Source organism: Herpailurus yagouaroundi, unplaced genomic scaffold (genome assembly GCF_014898765.1).
Source record: "Herpailurus yagouaroundi ecotype Mexico unplaced genomic scaffold, PumYag 182, whole genome shotgun sequence".
NCBI classification, from domain to species: Eukaryota; Metazoa; Chordata; class Mammalia; order Carnivora; family Felidae; genus Herpailurus; species Herpailurus yagouaroundi.
The window spans coordinates 34,543,598-34,565,654 of NW_024412413.1; the positions used below are offsets into that span (position 1 = coordinate 34,543,598).

The 22,057-nt window shown below is 33.3% G+C and overlaps 1 protein-coding gene across 4 annotated transcripts in view; it reads right to left on the reverse strand.

The window, feature by feature from the left end:
- Window positions 1-22,057, reverse strand: part of LRRIQ1 (leucine rich repeats and IQ motif containing 1) — a 218,929-nt gene that overhangs the window by 94,611 nt on the left and 102,261 nt on the right. For 2 of the 4 annotated variants that reach the window (XM_040491296.1, XM_040491297.1), the window contains exons 19-22: window positions 6,476-6,565; window positions 5,696-5,817; window positions 5,086-5,181; window positions 4,767-4,849 (exon numbers count right to left, since the gene is read on the reverse strand). In XM_040491296.1, coding sequence (XP_040347230.1) covers window positions 4,767-4,849; window positions 5,086-5,181; window positions 5,696-5,817; window positions 6,476-6,565 — 391 coding nt within the window. Of the gene's footprint in view, window positions 1-1,954; window positions 1,982-4,766; window positions 4,850-5,085; window positions 5,182-5,695; window positions 5,818-6,475; window positions 6,566-22,057 lie in introns of all 4 variants that reach the window. The other 2 variants (XM_040491295.1, XM_040491294.1) reach the window with 2 other exon arrangements.

Genomic DNA, 22,057 nt, shown 5'->3' on the forward strand with positions numbered 1-22,057 from the left:
AATTATTTTTAGAAATCACTGAAGTAAACAAAACAAATTATCAATAAACTTAATTTTGTCACAGTTCTATCTATTCTAGTCCCTTTTGATCCTTCACATTCATTCTTTACCTTATCATTTTGCAACCTGATCTCTTTGTGGTAGCCCATGACTGCTCAAGTCACATTAAAAAGTTAGTCTAACTTATTTTCTACCTGGCTTAATTCTTGACTACAAATACATGTTACCAACACAGTCTCAAGCTATTTTCATCGCTAAAATAAAATGAACAAGTATTTATTGAGTGCTTACTATGTACTTGACACTGTGCTAGGTGTTACAAACTGCTGCAAGATGATTCTTATCCCTAGTGTAGCCCTAGCTTTAGAACTAAATTAACTTCTTTTGCTTCATCCTACTCTTTCTTTACTCAATGAAATTTGAAATGTGATATGCATAAATATGATAAATATTGAAAGACCACATTGTGTTTTTGTCCTTATATTCTTAGCCTTTAAACTTTTTAAGGGCTCTCCACCCAAATCCCTATACTCAGAACTTATCCTCTCTGAGAAGTGTTCCACATCAAAACAAAGCACTTACTCTCTTCCCTGACCCTGTTCCTCTCAATCTTGCTACCAGTCAAGCTCATTACTTTTAGGTTATTGACTCTTATGTTTTCAGTAAACCAGCAACTCACATCTTGCACATCATGCTTTCCACGGTAGTTATACACCCTAACCTTCCCTGCGTATTCGCTAAATTCCAACACAGATCACCAAATTCTAAAATTACTTCTGTGCATGAGGCAACAGTAAATACAAAAAGACAAACAAATAAAAACTCCATAAAGATAAGACAGTCATTACTGGTTCATGCTTATGTCCATCATGAGAAAAAAACGCAATAACTTACTAGGAATAACAATAATCAGAACCCAAACTCAAACTAAGTAAATATAACTCTTCACAATTTTAGATTTCATCCTCTGACTTCCAATCAATTCCTCTTCCCTCTCCCCCTCCTCTTCTGGCTTTTTCTGTTTAAAGCAGATGACCTCTTTTATCCCAGTAGAAGTCATTAATACTGACTCTCCCCTGATGGTTGCCTACACTGTATGTTTCCTTGGCCCCTTGCTTCTTTATTAATCAGCAAACTCAGTGGTATTCCTCCCCTATCTGCAACTTTCTTTGAATAATTGACCCCCAGCCTTTTGCCCTATTTTCACTCTCATCTTCAAACAAAAATTGTGGACTCATATCCCTTGGCTAATAAATACACGTATAAGATATAAACGGGAAGTATTATGCTACTGAGCAACTTGTGCTAAGGTTTTTCATGGTAGAAATTTGAATTAAAGCTTCCATAACCTGTGCATTTATACCCCACTCCTTGAGGATTACAGCTTTGTTAGGTTGGAGGACATAATTGATTCCATTTCATTAAAAGTTTCTATCCTCTGATGTTTCACCTACCACCCTCCCTACCCCCACAAAGATGGATAGTCTCCCGTAGTTTTATGGACAATGTTGCCCTCTGGTGGCTTATGATTTTCAAGTTGGCATGTTATCCATGTAATATATATATATATATATATATATATATATATACACATATATATATATATATATATCTCCATGTATATTTGAAAATTACTATTAATTTTTAAGTGTTTAATATAATTGAAGTATGTAAAGCATCATTTTAACTTCTTAGTAAAAGTTTAAAATTATGGCCATTATTTTAGGCAGATTTAAATAAGGTAGTAGGATTTTACATATTGAATTGTAAACTGGAAATGTACTAGAAAGTTCTTTTTCTGTAAGAAGAAAACCAGAGGTACAATCTTATACGATTCATTCACAGATACAAAATGACATAAGTGCTACATTATTAATCTAGTAGAAGACTAAGGTATTATAATTGGAGAAGATCCCTCTGATTTTCTTGTTCATTATTTCATCCTTAATCTTACCTTGAGTATTTCTATTCTGAGTATCTGCTGTGATGAGGCAGTAGAGAAAAAGAATGAGGAGAATTTAAATGTCATCATTAAGTTGTACATTATGGAATTCAAATTTAAAAGAAAAAAATTACTTGTATTTAATTAATATAATAATATTTTGATTAAACAAAAGCAAAACAAAAGCTTAACAAGGGTACAAACTCAGTAGTAAGAATGCAATTTGGTTTATAATCATGCAATTAGAGTAATGATATCCATAAAAATTATACAATTGCCATTTTAGACCTTTACCTAACAGATCATGCTTAATGGCCACTGGCAAAATGTTGAATTTAAAATTAGGTTGTTAATTTGTATGTTTGGTTGTCCTTTTACATTTGTTACTCTATCATGCCACCTTGTGACAGATAAAAAATGTTTGATTTTGCCTGATAATTATTACGTCTAATTTTTGTCCTTTAACACAATGGTTTTTTGTATGAGCATATATTCCTTATTAAACCTTTTGCTAAAACATATTATTTACTATGCTGATTTATTAAAAATGCTTTTATCAACAAAAATCACTTAGTTATAAGAATGAGCAAGAAAGATCTATACATTTCCAGAGATAGATTCTACTAAGATAGATTTTTTCTTAGCTTCACTATCAGAAACTATTACAAACATTGTGAATATCTTTTAAAAAATAGACCTTGAACATAAGTAATTGAACATTTGTTCAACAATTGTTGAACATTGGCTGAAATAGTACTTCTGACACTTCTAATATCTGAACTTCCCCCAGGAATTTCAGAAACTTTCATTATTCTCAAAACAGCTATTTAAAGAATGTTTGTTGGTGCTACTGAAGATGAAAAAAAATATATACATCAAAGCAATAAAAAAGTTTGTCAAACTACCCTGACTTACTATACTGGATTCCATTTCCCTAGGATTGAAAGAAAGTCTCACTATCGTTAAGAGTTTGGAGTTACTAATCCTTGGGAACCACCTTATAGTATTGTGTTCACTGAGTCCTGATGAACTTCATAGGAGTTTATAAAACAAGACTGTGGGAGGCACAAAGCAAGTCAGCACAGAGCCTGACGTGGGGCTCAAACTCAGGAACCCAGAGATCATGACCTGAGCTGAAGGCAGATGCTTAATTAACCAACTGAGTCATTCAGGCACCGCTACATTTTCTTTAAAAATGTTTAAAATTTCAATCTTTCAAACTTTACAAACTGTTAGCACACAACAAAAAGTACTACACCTATCTCAAAAAGATAAACGATATCACTAATATAACAAACACCAAAAAATGGAAAGTTGACATTTTGGAATATAAAAATAAATCATCAGAAATCTATCAATAAAGTACTGTGCCAAGAAAGATCAGCTATTCCTTGGAAACTAAGAGTATCTTGGTTATTATTATTATTATTGTTTAATGTTTACCTTTATTTTTGAGAGAGACAGAGGAGAAAGTGAAAGAGTGTGAGTGAGAGAGGGGGAAAGAGAGAGGGAGATACAGAATCTGAAGTAGGCTCCAGGTTCTGAGCTGTCAGCACAGAGTCCGATGCAGGGCTCCAACTCACAAACCATGAGACCATGACCTGAGCAGAAGTTGGCCACTTAACTGACTGAGCTACCCAGGCACCCCTTATATTAAAAAAAAAAAAAAATAAATAAATAAATAAATAAATATACATATATATATATATGTATAAATATATACATATATATTTTTCTTAGAATTCTACCAGCGAATTAATGATTAAAATAATAAATAGAAGGAGTCATCATTAAGTATTACCTAAATAATAAATAGGAAATAATAAATAATTTTTAAATAATAAATAGGAAAATTAATAAAGATAAAAATTAATCTTCTAAATGCTTCTTTGTATACTTAAATAAGCTAGAACTACAAGATAAATATAGATTCTTTGCTTTTCTCAGGACTGATGGTACTTTTACAAAAACATTTCACTGCCATTAAAATCTCAAAAATTCTTAAAATCTACAAAAGAAGCTAATGAATGAGAAAAACTCAAAACCAGTTTTTTTTAAAAGTCACATTACTTATATCAAGTCTATGAGTCCTTGAGTAAATATTTATAAAATTATAAGTAAATGCAAAGTTACATACAATATGCTAATAATTTTAAGTAGTTTTAATTATAAAGTCATAATAATGTGCTGTTTCTTGCTCTGACACCTATAAACTACTCCACATATTAGGCAATGATACTAAAATGATCAAAAGTATCCAAAGAATGATTTGAAGAATCAAGTGGGATAGAAAAAAAGGGTGCCACTGAACATTTCCCAAGTTCTACATAATTGTGAAGATATACACTGTACTTCTTTTCCAAAATGTCAAGTTGTGAAGCCTTCAGAGCTAATGTTCATGGAACAAACAAACTTATAGAAATAGCTTATTGAATAATCAAGCAATTTAAAAACAAAGGAATAACCACATGAAGCAGACACTCTAGAATCAACATTTGTCAAAATGAACCAACTTAGAAACAAATTACAGCATAATTCTCAGTGCACAATGGATAGAATAATCAATGAGAAAGTAGATAAGAAACAGAGGGAAAGTGAAAATAGCACTTAAGTGTATAACAAATCATTTAACGTAATAACATAATTTTCTCTAAGTTTCCTTGGTTGAGTTTTCAGAATTATTACCTTAGACGTATTCATAACTGCACATTTCATTTTGGTTCTTATTAAATGTTATTAAATACGATTTGGTAAAGAATATTTTAAGACAATTTATCTTCAATATCAGACACACATTATTATTCAAAGAGCATTCACAACCCACCTAATTTTTTCCTTAATTTCTTTGATTTCATCTTCTGTGCTCTCTTCAACATTTGCTGAGCAGTAGCAATGTCCTTAAAGCCCCTATTAATAGATTGCATAAAGGAAAAACAAATATTCAGACCATATTTATATATACATAGATATACAAACACACATATCTGAATTATATCATACTAAAACAAATTAGATTCCATTTAAGAACCTAGATGTATAGTTTCTTAAAAACTAATAATTCTTAAAGTCTTGAAAAATGTCTATCCTAAAAATTTTAAAGTCTCTCAATTTCTTAATATTTTAGTTTAAAATATACCACATACCATTCTTTCGAAATTTTTTCTTCTTTTTCAGATTTTAGCGAACTCTTTCTGCTGATCTTTGATTCAGGTGTCCAGGACAAAGTTCTGTGTTCTGGTCTGGCGATAGAAAAAACTACACTAACTGAATCAACACAAGAATATCAGCACGTTTTAAAAAACTACAAACTATTTATGTTGTTTCAAACTCGGAAATAAAATCTATTTAAGTTACAGAAAAACTTTATCTTGAAAAGTAATAAAAGTCTGCCATTAATTTAAAATGTTTACATTTCAATTACTTGAAGCATATTTCAATCCTTTTGTCGAAAGAAATGCAGCCCTGGAATTTTTATTCTAATCCTTATCTCTACCTATATCATAGTATTTTAAAGTTCAGTTGTTTACAACAGTTAATGACATTATTTCACTGACACTTTTGTAGTTGTTTTAATGAAGCTACCTCACACTTTTTTTTTTTACTGAAAACTCTGTAAAAATCATTACACTTAACACTGTTTTCCCATCTTCTAAGCAGATAAATTTGTACTTAATTTTCATCATTTTACCACTTTTGTAATAAGTATAGTATTCTCGTTATGGGTTGATCTTCTAAAAGAGTAATTTAGCTTACCTGCTATTAAACTGTGAGTGTTCTGATGAAAACAAATTTTCCTTCTCATTACATAGCCACGCTTGAGCTGGATGGCTTGGTAAATTCAGTGAAGTATCATCATATTTTAAGGTTCCACAGAACTTATCAGAAAAATAATGTATAAGTATAAAATAAATGGAAAAATTCTAGCACTTATATCATATTACTTTACATGCATATTATTCAGTAGCCTCCCAAGGGAAACACATACAAAAACTGAAAATTATAATAAAATTAAATTTATGTAATACACATGTAAATGTCCTTTATTGTAGTGGTAAGGGATATGTTTTTTTGGTACAGTTTGCATATACAGAGTGATTAATAGCAAAGATTTTAAAAAATATCAAAAAACAAAAACTTCAAAGATTATCAAATAAATAACAGATATTGCAGTCCATTGACCTCTGACTGAGAATCTTCAGCTGTTGCCCTCTTAATGCATATTTTTGTATTTTTAAAGTGCTGTCAACTAGTGATTTTAGTCTGCTGCCAAATATGCAGCTGAAGTATATCATTTTTTTTTTTGCTACTGTGAAATAAAGTGTTGAAAGAAATCCAAAATAAAGAAAAAAATTAGCAGCAAACTAAAGAAAAGCTACATGAAAAATTACATCTGGGGATGAGGAGGAAGTCAGAGGCTTCTAAAAGTAATTGTGTTTTTCAAGTCAATAAATTGCATTATTAATCACTGCAGCACGGCATAACCTTAAGAAACGAACAAAGATGGAGCATTAAGAGATTTCCATGACATGTTACCTTTGGCCAGTGCAGCTGGTTCGGGAGAAGCAGTGTTTGTGAAGGGAAGCGGGCGGAATCTAAAGCTAGCCATTCTTTCTCTAAGGCAGCCTGCAAATAGTAAACATTAATGTACATAGTTCAGTTTGCATAACTTTTACAAAGAATCTTTGAAATTGTCTTTTATACTACAAATATTAAGAGAGCGTAGCAGGATTTTTATTTATAGGAAAATGTGCTACTTGCTATTGTGAGATGTTATGCATCTATTTAAAGCAAACATTGTAAAAAATAGAAGAGTTTTCATCCCCAAGTGGGATAAAGTGAGAATCTGACTGCTCAAGTGTTACAGAAAATAAAGAGGTGCAGACTGTTCCGTGTATTTAACTGTTTGATAATTATGACTCTGAGCCAACTCTAGATGTGACTGGGGGACAGAATCTTTCATCTCTTTTTAATGCAAACTTTAATATTTTCAACCAAACCTCAGTATTGAAAATTTATGGTTATTTTAATATTACTATCATTTTTTCCATGTACACTGTCTATAAGATAGATTTTCCTTAATTTTTTCAAAAATTTCACAAATTTTCTGAATAGATGGAAAATGAATTTTGTGGCAACATAAAAATCATGGATCTTAACATTATAGTCTAATTCAAGTGTGTGAATGATAAAAAATATATAAATTTAAATTTTAAAATGATTCTATTTAAGTCCCTTCACTTTTTATCTTATCTTTATTCCATTTATGTAATTATCAAATTTATTTTATATTTTCACAATGGTATACTAATTATGCTAGTGTTATATAATTAGGATATAATTATCCAAATTTTTTTTGCTTGCAGTATCTAATATGGTTTAGAATAAACTTCTGTCATTCTATAATGTTTCGGGAATTTTTACAGAAAAAGATCAGATGCTCATGAACTTGTTTTTTAAAAGGTTGTAAAATATTCAAACATTTTGGATTTAAAAACTAGAATGATTATATTCTGAGGAGAACTAAATGCAATTTTCCATTTATACAATTTCAGTGTTTCTTGACCAACTCTTGAAAGACCACTGAGAAGGAAAAACTAAGAAACCCTGACTATAGGCTAGCAGTGCAATGACATATTTTTACTTATAGAACTTAGAATAACTAAATTCATGGTATTTGAATAAATAGGAAACCTCTACTCAGTTGTTTGACAGGTACATTGTCCAATTTTTTCCAGGCAAACATTTTAACACATATATCACAGTTATATGTCAGTTACACATGGTTTAAGAATATGTATCTTGTTTAAAAAGTGCTATTTACAATGCAAACAGGATTCAGGGTTCAGATTTTTAAAAAAAAAATTTAATGTTTATTTCATTACTTATGAGAGAGAGAGAGAGAGAGAGAGAGAGAGAGAGAGAGAGAGAGACAGAGTGTGAGCAGGGACGGGGCAGAGAGCGAGAGGGAGACACAGAATCTGAAACAGGTTCCAGGCTCTGAGCTGTCAGCACAGAGCCCAACTCAGGGCTCAAACTCACAAACTGTGAGATCATGACCTGAGCTGAAGTTGGACACTTAACTGACTGAGCCACCCAGGCTCCCCTAGAGCTCAGATTTTTTAATTCTTCCTTGTGTATGACAAATAAAGAAAAATCCAGTTCCATCCCAGGAAAGACCAAGGCCTATGGCATATCAGCTAGCATCAAATTCGAATTCTTAATCTGGTGAAAACTACTAAAGTGAAGAGAAAATGTGAAAATGTGGAGATGATATGATAAAAGGCAGTCCCAGAAGATTCTGGGAAGATGGCGGAGTAAGAAGAACTGGGAACCTGTCTCCCAACTTAGAAAATGATTGCACTGGCACAATCCATCTGATGTAATTATTTTGGAATTCTGCCATCTATTGAAGGCTTATAACTTCCAGGGGAAGACTTGGATGGTAAATTGTGGTTAATTTTATTCAATATCAGCTTTTAGCACAGTAGCAGCTATTCTCTACTCCTGGGCTCTGAGGCAGGCAGCTGTTCATGTGTTCCAGGAGTAGCCTGCACACAGCTTGTAGAGCCAGGGTGGACAATCAGGACAGTAACCTCCAAGTATCGGTATCTATGCACTGATCATTGATTATTGCTTCTGATCACAGAGGTGCAAAGAAGTGGGTATCCTTTGCTGCACTTCTATTGTTGCAAGCCCCTGCCCTACCAGCTAAGTGATCTCCAGGGGATTTCATGGACTGCTATTCTCCCCAACCCCTTCATTTTTCTTTATTTCATCTTTTGGGAGCCATTAAAGACTTAAAGACTAAGATATGCTTTTTTTTTCTTAAGGCTAGAACATTCAAAAGCATCTGTATATATGTAGGAAATTAGAAAGTCAACATACATGTCCAGGGAAAGGCACAGGCTCAGAAAAGACCTGAGAAGACCTTAAGTTTGTAACTCAGGGTGACCCTCAGCACAGAGATAGCCTATAATAATCAATACAAAAAAAAAAAAAAATAAATAAAAGCAAAAACAAAACCCCAGCAAACCTTGGGGAAGAGAATCTAATTTCTAGAATTACTGTAATTATTAGATTCAATGTCCAACTCTAAATAAAGAAATCACAAGCCTTACAAAGCAACAGAAAAGTTTATGGCCCATTCAAAGGAAAAATAAATAAATCAACCAAAACTACCCCTAAAAAAAGACCTCATGGCAGATCTACTAGGCAAAAACTTTACAAATAATTGTTTTAAAGATACTCAAAGAAGTAAAAGGAGAGAAAATGGTATATAAACAGAATGGAAATATCAATAAAGAGATAGAAAATCTAAAAAGACACCAAGAAGAAATGCTAGAGCTGAAAATCACAATAGCCAAAATAAAATATTCACTAGTGGGATTCACTAGAGAGATCTATTTCTGAGTAGGTAGATAAAGGAATCAGTGAACGTGAAGACAGGACAATGGAAATTATCAAGTCTGAGGAATAGAAGAAAAAATAAAAGATTGAAGAAAAGTGAACAGAACCTAAGGGACTTGTGAGACACTATCAAATGTACCAACGCATGTACCATGGGAGTCACGGATGGAACAGAATAAAAGAAAGAGGTAGAGAGCATGTTTGAAGACACAATGGCTAAAAATTTCCCAAATTCAGTGACTGACCTGAATATAAACATCCAAGAAACTTAATGAACTTGAAGTACAAGGAACTCAGAGACCCAAACCAAGACACATAATCAAACTTTCAAAAGCAAAAGATACAGAGAATCTTGAAAGGAGCCAATGAGAAGCAACTTGTCACATATCAGGAATCCTCTCTAAGACATCCAGCAGATTTCTTATCAGAAAGTTTAAAGTCCTGAAGGCAATGGGTTGAGATATTCAAAATAGTGAAAGAAAACAACAACAACAAAACTGTTAACCAAGAATCATATAGTATCAACTGTCCTTCAAATTCAGGGGAGAAATTCAGATAGTCCCAGATGAACACAGGTTGAGAGAGTTTGTTATCATTAGATCTGCCCTGAAAGAAATGCCTAAGGGAGTCCTGCAGGTTGAAATGAAAAGACTAGACAGCAGTTCGAAGCCATATGAAAAAACAAAGATCTCAGTAAAGAGAAATACATGGGAAAGTATAAAAGCTAATATTATTGTAACAACGGTTTGTAACTCTACTTTTTGTTTTCTATATGACTTGAGACTAACATATTTTAAAACTATTAATTTAAAAGCTAGTATTATTGTTACTTTGGCTTGTAATTCCACATTTAGTTCCCCACATAATTTAAGATAGTAATTGATTTAAAGGAGTTATTAGTTTAGTTTATACAAAGGCAATTTTGTGATATCAACAACCAAAAGTGGTGGAGGTGGAACTGTAAAGGAGAAAGTTTTTGGATGCTTTTGAAGTTAAGATGGTATAAATTCAAACTAGAATGTTACAGCTTTAGGATATTAAGGGGGATTAAGGAGTTATTGTTTAATAGCTATGTAGCTTCAGTTTTGCAGAATGAAAAGAGTTCTGGATATGGATTAATGGTAACACAACTTTATGAATGTATTTAATACCACTGAATACCACTTAAAAATTAAGATGATAAATTTTATGTTATGTGTATTTTACTACAATAAAAAAAATTAGGGGGAAATTTTTAAAGGTAATGTGCCACTAAAGGACTGACTGTGGAAAAGGAGCAGTATTGCCAGGTCAGAAGCTTGATTTATACACTGTTTTTGCTTTTTTTTTTTTTTAATATACAAACAACTTTTTTTTTCTTTTAAACACCTGCCAACCACCTCCTTTTTACATTCTCTGGGACTCCAGCTGTTTCCTTTCTACAGCAGGACAGGGACTCACAAAGCAGAGTGATTTCTTTGCCATTTCACATAGATGTAGATGGAAGTCTCTTTCTTAAAAAAGCTATCTAAAGTCTGGGAAAAAATGTAGTCTTTAAACTGACACATAAAAGTGAAGAAAACTTTGAAAATCATTTTTCTTGGTTTTTAATTCAATGTCACAAAATTTTATAAGATGCCAGAACAATTCTTTAACTCCTATCTCAGAAATTTCTAGAAGCATGAAGAGAAGGTTTAATATAAAATGCTAAAGATGCTCTTAGTAATTATAAAATCACAACCAAAAAATATTACCAATACTACTGATTTATATGAGTTCAAGTTTATTAATATCAAGTATATTTGGCAGTACTTAGAATGTTGAAAAAAACTTTCAAAATGTTAGGAGGAAATGGCCAAGATTATAAATATACTACTGTTTTAAAAACGTATATTAATATATCATGCTTACCACTGGACATTTATACAAATTTCAGTTATTGCTTAAGAAAACCTTCTGTTCAGATATCCTTTAACTTACAACTGAGGATCTGGAAAGCTTTCTAGTTATTAGAAGACTACTAACAAATTTATTACATATTAAAAATAAACTTGAACTTAGATTTGTAACTGTGAGTTCACAATTGAATGTTTGACCGGATATCCATGTATTTGTCTTTTTTTTTATTTGAGAGAGACAGAAAGTGAGGGAGAGAGGCAGAGAGAGAGAGAGAGAGAGAATCTTAAGCATGCTCCACACTCAGCACAGAGCCTGACGCAGGGCTTGATCCCACAACCTGGGATCATGACCTGAGCTCAAATCAAGAGTCGAGCGCTCAACTGACTGAGCCACCAAGGCACTCTAATCATGTATTTGGCTTTTGATCAGAAAAGAAATCATTATTCTATAATCCAACTTTGAAAGTCTAGAAAATAAGGATATTAAAAAGAGGAGGAAAGAAAGAAAGAAAGAAAGAAAGAAAGAAAGAAAGAAAGAAAGAAAGAAAGAAAGAAAGAAAAGAAAAGAAAAGAAAAAAAGAAAGGACTACAAATAACATTCATGTTTATCTGGGTGTATAAATACACAATTTTTCAGGCCATCTAGTGTAATCCTTTCATTTGATGCGTGAAACTAGGTTCAGACTTGCCCTAAGCAACAAGTCAGTTAGAATTGAGCAAGTCCCAGAAATGCTAAAAGCCATGACTTGATGTTTTTCCTCCTCCCTTCACTACTACTCTCGTGCCCCAACACTTTCCTCCTCTTCTGTCCAAGTTGTCTCTTGCTATCCCCAAAATAATTCTTTCTAATACTTCTTGATAACTTCTGGAGCATCTTAGAATCCTTATAGTTTGGAAACTTGGCCCATTATACATCTCAAATCTCACTTTCTAAACCCTCTCTTCCATCCTCATTGCAAAAGCACGGTGGCTCAAATTGTTTGAGACTGTTGTTATATATATGCCATGCATACCTTTTTTCATTAAACAAAATGTCACTGTGGTCTTTTCCTTTGCCTATACTTTAGATTGCATTTGTTTATTTCCCCACAATGTACTGTAATATGTAACACTCTGTGAAGTTAATTTGCGATAGGGATCAAACATAAACCCCAGAGCAGAATGTTGCCCAGCTTAACACCTTTGTCTCTGTCTCAAAAATTATTCCTGAAAACTTACTGAATTTTACTTCAGTCTGAGAAAAAAAAAATCCGATTTGACTGTTGTGGTTTTCTATATTTATGTTATATTAGCTTTTCTCATCTTCTCTAGATTTAGGGACTCGTAACAGAATTGGTGGTTTAAACTTAAAGATAACTTTATTGTTTTAATATGGTGGGTTCTAAACAGTGTTAAGTAACAGAGAAAATCTTATTAAATTAAATCGACAAATAAAAGCATCAACTAAAATTACTGTAATTTAAAAGGTGCAAAATAGGGGCACCTGGGTGACTCAGTCAGTTAGGCATCCAGCTTCGGTTCAGGTCACGATCTCACAGTTCATGAGTTCAAGCCCTACATTGGGCTCTGTGCTCACAGCTCAGAGCCTGGAGCCTGCTTCAGATTCTGTGTTTCCCTCTCTCTGCCCCTCCCCTCACTCTCTCTCTCTCTCTCAAAAATAAATAAATATTAAAAATAAATAAATAAAAATAAAAACAATAAAAATAAAAGTTCTGGTGTAGATCACTATGCCACATTAGACTTAACATACTTATTATTTACACGTGTATTAAGTTATTATAAATATTTTATGGCAAAGTGGCCAAAATTCCCTCTAAAGGAGATTGAGACCTAGGCTTATTAAGGCTTCCGCTAAAATAATTATTTTAAAAAGGTTATCCACTTTGCACTGTGAACTCAAGGCCCAAGAAAATGTCTTATTCATCACTATTTCAGAAGTTCATTATGAGTGGTATATAATCAGTGCTTAGGGCCAGCAGACAATTCTTCATGAGTCTCCATTTCTGCATGCCTTATGACAGCTTTCTTTCCAGACTATCTTTTCAAGGATCTGTGTATAGCTAATACCCTGGGAAGATACAGATAGTGTTTTCCCCTGTGCTAGAGGGCACTATGCTACTCTGGACTCATAGGGTATGGACCACATTGATTCAACTTATGGGGTTTAGACATGGTTCACTGTGGAGGAAGGAGCTGAAGTTATCTTGTGGTGGGGTTCTTTAGGCTAATTCAGGGTACTATTGCTGCTTCTATATCTGAATTGTAGAGTAGAAGTTGATATATCACATGTTTTACTTTTCTATCCCATAAGTGCCAGAGGCAATTATCCCAATAGGGGAAGAGTTGCAGGTAGAGAAATGTTAGTGTGACAAACTCTTAACTTGACATCTCTTGGATGACTATTGGGTCTATCCTCTGATGTCCAAAGCTTTCATTATATAGATGATATCCTGTTGGTTGTCATGTCAGAATGGTATGTGAATTATATCTCAACAACAACAACAAAAAAAGTCTTAGTTTCAACTGTCCTGATAATAGTGAATTATCACACCTCTGCCAGCAGGACTTGACCGACAAATATGAACAAAATTCTGGAGATAGCATTCAGGGATTGGTTAGTCAAGTAATTTCTTGGGACTATGGAAGAAATATACTGCTCAATCTCTCCACTGGCCAAACAAACAAACAAACAAAAAACAACAGTAACAAAAAAACCCTATTATCTCTTCAGCTTTTTACCACAAAAAAGTAGGTCCAATATCTTACTGGACCCCTTCAGAACTGGAAACAATAGAAGATTCTGTGACTGATGATATTATCAATTGGACCCTCTGGCCTCCACCTAGAGGCATCCCTTGTGGCTTTGGGTTTGTGGCCTTTCTAACACAGATACCAGGTATATTCCCATTGGAAAAAAGCTCCTGCTGGACTCTTTTAGAAACTAAATGATTGACCGTTGGAGGCCTTGTGACTCTCTGACCTAATAGTTCTGGTTTGGGGTAAAACAGCTCAGATTCAATGACTAACAAGGTGAAAGGTCTTCCAAAGCCTCACTTGTCAAAAGAAATAGCCATCCTGGCCTCAGTGGAATCCTGGCTTTGACATGAGAAAGTAGCAGCTATAATCCTCAGGGAAACATTACCTCAACTCAATGGCCTGAACCAGAGCTACTGGCTTGGATTAAATTCACCCAGGTTCCCCTATTGGTCTGGTTCAGGGATGGTTCAGATAAGCTGAAACCCAAATGACACTTGGGTTGTGGCCAACAGTCCACAGTTTGGTCTGCCATGTGGAAAACTACAGACCGGCTGACTACAGACAACCTGTTTTGGGTCCTCACACAGGAAAATCAAATCACAGTTGTTTACAGAACTGTTTTCATTACTCATATGGATGTCCAATGTAAAGTCCCATCCCCTGATGAGATGACTGGAATCAAATCACCGATTAGGCTTCATTCTATGTTTGAAGCTATTAATGCATGCTAGACTTGTGACTTCTACAAACAGTTTTTTAAAGTTTATTTATTTTTAGAGAGAGAGAGAGATAGAGAAGGGGAGGGACAGAGAGAGACAGAGAGAGAGAGAGAGAGAGAGAGAGAGAGAGAGAATCCCAAGCAGGTTCCACACTATCAGTGCAAAGCTTGATGCAGGGCTCTAATTAACAAACTGTGGGATCATGACCTGAGCTGAAATCAAGAGTCAGATGCTTAACTGACTGAGCCACCCAGGTGCCCCATTACTTCTACTAAATTTACCCCTTCATCTATGGTGAAAGAGGTAACATTGCATGGATCCTTGCCCCTGTCTGCTATTGAAAAATTGACTAAATTAAACTTTCAATACCTTACTGTTGATATCTTTTCAGGTTGCCAGGTGACTTTGGCCATATTAACTGCAGGCCTTGAAATTTGTCTGTATAATTTTACGGTTTTCTGGACCATTGGAGTCTGACAGGTACTGCCTTTTATCACAAAAGCTATTCAACAATGAGCTGATAGTCTGACTCCACAAGTCTTACTTCCTTCCATTCAAATACGCTGATAAGGCAGTTAATGTGACTGTCCCCAGAAAAGGATCATACCCTTGCAGCTACTTCCTAGGCAATGAGTAGGAAAAACTGTACCGAGGTTAAGACAGACCTGCTTTGACAACTCAGGATTCTGTCCTGACAATTCCTGGGCATGATGCATATTCCTCTTCCCTAACAGTGAGTCCCAGACCAGCATGATTGGCACATCCTCATCCTCACGGCACAGCCTGGCCACAGGAGATTTAAGGTATACAAATTTAATCCTGGCTAAGTTTTCTAAAAATGAATTTATTCCTCTTGTCCTAAACCTTCCACTCAAAAGGTCTAGGTGTGAATGGAGAATGATTAGGAAAAAAAAAGTGAGGTTGCATTTACTGCAACGGGACACTTGAATTTTGAGGGGGTGGAGGATAACCAACACCCAGCATCTTTGAAATGAACACCTTACGTTCTGAGAGGTAGAGGTAGAGGCATGGATAATTTTTGTCCTTCAGAACTACCCCTGAAGCCTTCTTCCACAAGAAAATGTGCTGTATGGCCCTTCCAAGTGGCTGCAAGAACCTTAAATTTAACTTATTGCTGGGTCTGCCATTCCTTTCCAGAAGGCTGTGACCACAGTGTGATAGTGATTCCCCTTAACATTACAGAGAAGTTGATCAGGATATCAAGGGATAGCCCCAGAACCTGTACCACCTGTACCACACTAGATGTTTCCCTATACCCATTCTCAGTCATCCCATGGGATGGACAAATGCCACCTGGAAGGTGTTCTGGTCATAAATCATCTTCAAATGTTTAAGAAAACACCACTAGAAATCATTCAAGTCAGTTTTGACTCACTGGCCAGGGTTGTTTTAGATGGCAGAATTTAAACTTCTTCCTTGAGGCCCAAGAGTCTGTGCAGTAGCTAATACTTCCAGCTGTACCTGGATTAAAGCCCCTAGTTGGAGTCAGTACAGAAACTTAAAGAGAAAATACCTGGGCTATTGATAGTAACCTTAATAAATGCATTATGAGGATAACCCAATGGATTTTCTCCTGGCTCCTGTCCGATTATTCGGGGGGACCTACTAGAGTGGGTCTTATGGGAAAATTTGCCATGTATACACAAGGACTACATATTATTGGGAGACAATTTTTTTATAGGTTTCTAACATTTCTGCCTAACGTACAAGAGTTGTTGTTCTGGACTATCTTTTCAAAGATGTTACTATAGCTAATAGACTCAGAAGATAGAGATAGTCTTCTAGTGTTTCCCTCTGGGGCAGAAGGAAAAATTTCTTTGCTGTCTGGTATAATTAAGATAATCATTTCCTCTGGATCATGGAGTGGAAAGGTTTGGTAGTAGCCCTTTTTAAAATATAAGGTTTCCTAGGCTTGGGATTCCTAGGGGGGAATTCTTTGGATTCCTCCCTGTGCAACTTGGGGGCAAAGGGGAACAGATAGGAGCACTAAGCTCCTCCTGCCTGATGTGACAAGTAGTAAATGTCTTATTTCTTCTGCCAGCATACAGACATTCTGATACAGGGACTCCATGGTCATTTAATCATGACATCTTAAGTTGTAAGATGATTTTCAAATAAAGTGGTGACGCTGTTTGATGCATTCACTGAATCCTCAGTCCCCATGTCTCTATCTCTGCCTGGTCATTTTAGGTAATTTCCACACTGCACTTGCCAGTCATTGATACCTTCTTATTAAGTGACTAGTCATGATCTTTTCAGCAGCTGTAATGCAGTAGTTAAAAGTTTGTTGTTCTTTATTCCTAGACTGCTACTTAATGGTTGTTAACTCATTGGAAAGGAAAATAGTAAAGAAATAAGTATTAATTTGTAAATGTTTTCATATTCTATATATTAAATGCCTAAGGTGAAATAAGCAATTATCAAAGAAGAGAAAGAAAAGGAGAAAAGACACATGTACCCTCTGCAATTTGGCATTGATGTTCAGAAGTATATAAAAAGAAAATACTATGTAACTCATGGAAAGTGGTTGATACTACATTGTCACTCAAACCTATAATTCATTAGCCATCACAGTACTTTCATAGCCTGTTATGATACTCATTACCGTTAAGTAATGAGCATAAATAATCCTAAAGACTCAAGAGAAGCATTTAATTTCCCAAATTGTACAATAAAGTCATTACATATTACTAACTTCCTAGAAGATGAATGGTAAGAAGTTTTGATGCCAAGCTTTTCAAATGGCTAACTTTGAGATCTTTTCTATTAATGATTTATATGTTTAGTTTTCAAAAAAAGGCACATCTTTCTTAATTTCAAAAAAATAATAAAATAAAGTGGTGCCAATGAAAAAGAGGTAAAAATGTATTTTTATAGCATTCTATATATTTATGTATTTACTCACTGTTTATCACTTCAAGTTAAATGTAAGCTCTGTGAGGTTAGGGATCTTACCTGTTTTCTTCATTGTGGTGAGAACAATTCCTGAAATATTTAAGATAACTACTGACCTGAAATACTCATTTATAAAAATTTCGTTCTGTCCATTTCATTCTGGCATAGCTTTAATTAGAATTAAAATTATCCTGAGAACATCTATAATTATTACATTTAAAAAGGAGCTGAAGGCACACAAGGGTAATCAAAGCATCCAGGACTTAAAAAGCCAAGAGCCTAGAAAGTAGAGTGTCATGCTGATATGAATCCTATATTTCCCTCCACATTTTCCCTCAAGAAAATTCTTAATTTTATTAACAGGAAAAAGAAGCCAAGCAGAAATATGAAGTTTCTTGTAGCAGTTTCACTGGAATGAGGACACAGAAGTTAAAGTGCAGGGATGCCAAGATAGTTAGGATTGGACTAAGATCCTCAAGAGAAAAGAGCCACAGAAATGTGAGCTCAAAGTAATGTATAAAATTCCCCTTCATGTGTTTTCCAACTCCATGTAGAATATGTGTAGGAGAGACACATAGAATCAAAGGGCAATAGGAATACCTATTGTACTAAAAAGCTAAAAAGGAACTTCTTCAGTCACTGGATGCTGTGAAGAAAGGGGTTAGAATCGAGGGACAAACAAGGTGAGGGTAACCTGGTAAATATGTCACTCTTAGTTGAGACACCATATTAGATCAGCCCCCAAGAGAAACCAGAAAGAGACCAGTCAATAAAGCTTGAAAATAAGGCTCAAAGAAACTCTTCCATACAATATCTGCCTGCAAGATTCAAATTAAATCCTCTTTAGAGAAAGAAAACACTTTTCGGGCTCTTTACACTTTTTTCATTCATGTCTGATAGTTAATCAAAGATTGAATGCCAAAAAGGAGAACTAACTCAAAATACAAGAGATAAACAGTCAATAGAAATAAACCTACAAGTGATCCAGATGTTGCAATCAACCGAGAAAATTTTGAAAATACCATAATTTGTATATTCAAGAAAATATAGAAGATGATAGAAAACTTCAACATTTAACCAGAATTTATAATAAATAAGTAGAAATTCTAAAACTATAAAAAAATGGAATAACTAAAATTAAGAATTCAAAATATAGGCTACAAATTCTTAGGTAACTCAAGAGAGACAATTAGTGAACTACAAGATAGGTCAGTAAAAAACATGCAAATTAAAACACAGAAGCACACACACACAAAAATAGATAACAATTCAAAACAGAGTTGAAAAGTCTAATGTGAAATGATGAGAAATTCTAACATATACATTTTTGGAAGCACTTTACCTCAAAGAAGAGAAATAATGAAAAAGATTAAATGTTTGAAATACTTGGCCAAGAAATTTCCAAAACTGGTAAAAGACATAAACCACAGATTCAAGAAGCCATTCAACCTCCTTACTACAAACAGAGTAAATACAAAGAAAATCACACCTTTGCTGAAAAACAAACACAGAAAATGAACCTTAAAAGTAGTCCAGAAGTGGAAGGATATCTTCAGAGAAGAAAATTAAGATTTAGTACTGACTTTTCAACGGAGTCTATGAAAGCCAGAAGCTAATGAAATAACATCTTTGAACACAAAAACTTTACCTAGAATTATATGCCTAGAGAAGATATCCTTCAAGTTTTAAAGTAAAAGAAGTGTTCAAATGACAAAAAACGCATCTGAAGTTAAATAATTACTAAAACAAATCCTTCAGGGGAAGGAAAATAAATGCAGATGGAAGCTTGTTAATGCAGGAAAAAATGAAGTACATGGAAAAACATAACCACAAACCAACAAGCTAATGAAGGGGGGAAAAGGAAAACAAACAAAAACTTGATTCATGTAAGAGAGGGCAATAAAAACCTAAAAAAATATACATAGAATACATACGACAAACAAAAAACTCATACAAAGATGGTATTGATAAATCTAATTATATTCTATAAAAAATATTAAAATAATTTGAATATGTCAATGAAATACTATCAGAATGGAATATAAAAATAAGCAAAACCTAATTATAGTCTCTTATGATATAATAATTTTAAATATAAAATTTAAAAAAAAATTAAAAAATTAAAAAAAAAATTAAAAAAAAAATTAAAAAAAAAAAACAGAAATGTTAAATGGGAATGGTTAGAAAAATATCTATTACTATAAAATTACCAGCCAAAAGAAAGTTGTTGTAGGTATGAAATATCAGAGGAAGTAGCCACTAAGGCATTTGGTTAAAGAGGGAACCTAGAGTTAAACAAGGGAATTTTATTATGATGAAATGGTCAATGATACAATCACTTCCTATACAAAATGTGATGCCCTAATAATGTAGCTTCAAAGTATGAGGCAAAATTTGACAGAACTATAAGTTCATTTAGAGAAACCCACAATCATAGTAAGAGATTTTAGCATCCTTCGGTCAATAACAGAATTCTTCCTCCCAAAGTCACTGAGGACTCAGAAGATTTTTAAAACCACAATTAATAAACTTGAAATAACTGTGATTTTAGTAACAATATACTTAAAATTCTTTTCAAATGCTCATGGAACATTTCCCAAAATATATTATATGCTGAGACACATTTTTAAGAAACAAATAAAATCAATATTACAGCAAACTCTTTCAGAAAACAAAACAGAGGAAACATTTCCCAATGAAATGTATATGGCCAACATAACTTTGATACCAAAATCTAAATTAACAGTTTTATAAAAAAGAAAATTTATACATCCAAGTTCTTCTTGAATATAAATGCAAAAATTCTAAACAAATACTAGTAAACCAAATTCAGAGATAATAAAAAAGATAATACATTACAGCTAAGTTGGTTTATTCTAAGAATATAAGAGTTAAAGTTTGAAAATCACTGTTATATGCATAAAAAGTATTTGATAAAATAGAACTCATATATAAAATCATCATCATCATCATCATCATCATCATCATCATCATCATATTAGCCTCTTGGAATGGTAAAAATATGTTACGGAAGGTAACTTCCTTAATCAAATATAGAGTTTCTACAAGAAACCTATATTAAAACTCTTACTTAGTGGTGGAATACTGAAAGCTTTCATCCAAAGACCAGAAGCTAGAAAATGATGAAAACTAATATCACCACTATTCAACATTTTACCGGAAATAGTAAATCAAAAACAAACAAATGCACAAACAAAACAAATAAAAGGCATAAGAATTGGAAAAAAAAAAATGTAATTGTTCTCAGATGACATGATGTGTATACAGAATACCAAAGACCTGAGAGATAACCTACTAAAATTAATAAGTGATTTTAACAAAGTGGCTGAATATAAGGTCAATATACAAAAATATAATATCAGAAAATATCTGATAAATCTAACCAAAAATGTACAAGACCTCTATGATGAAACCTACAAAGCATTTTTACAGAGATTTTTAATGGCTTACATAAATTGTGGGATAGTCTATGTTCATGGATTTTAAAAAGTAATAGACTAAAAAATATTATTTCTCCCAAGTTGATTTATAGATTCATTTGACCCAAGAAGAACATGACCCCTCCATCACACTATAAACAAAAATTAATTCCAGGTGCATCTAGATTTAAATGCTGAAAGCTATAAAGTTTCTAGAATATCTTAATGATCTAGGAGTAAGCAAAGATTTCTCATATATCACAACAATTAAATTTTTTATTTGAAATTAGAAACATTCTGTTCATTAAAATTAACCATAAAGACAGTGAAAAGGTAAGCCACAGAGGTTAGAATATTTGCAAGGGAAAAGAGAGTAGTATTCAGAATATATATAGAACTTCTACAAATCAATAAGAAAAGATATACAACCCAATGAAAAAATACACAAACACTTGATCATATCACAAAAGTGAATATCTAAATGGCCAATATGCATTTTAAAAGGTATTCAAAATTATTAATTATGACAAATGAAAATTAAAACAACAATAGCTATACCACCACACACCTACTGGAATGGAAGAAAAAGACATGAAAATACAAAGTGTTGTGAAGATAGAGCTCCTCTAAAACACCCATATTCTTCTGATAGGGCTATGAACTGATATAATCACTTTGGAATACCATTAGGCACTATCAACTAAACACAGGTGAATGTTAAGGCCCAGAAATTCTATTCCTAAAAGAAATGTGACTATGTACATCAGAAGACATGCCACAAGAATGTTCATAGCATTTAGCTTTAATAGAAAATACTAGAATTAACAACAAATATCTTCCAATAGTAGAATAGATTACTATTCAAAGTGTATGCATTCAAATAAAAAAATGGTGTGTTCAAATAATAGATTTAAAAAGTAGCATACTCAAATAATAGATAAAAAGTGGGTATTTTCTTTTTATTTATTTACTTATTTTTTTGAGAGGGAGAGAGAGAGC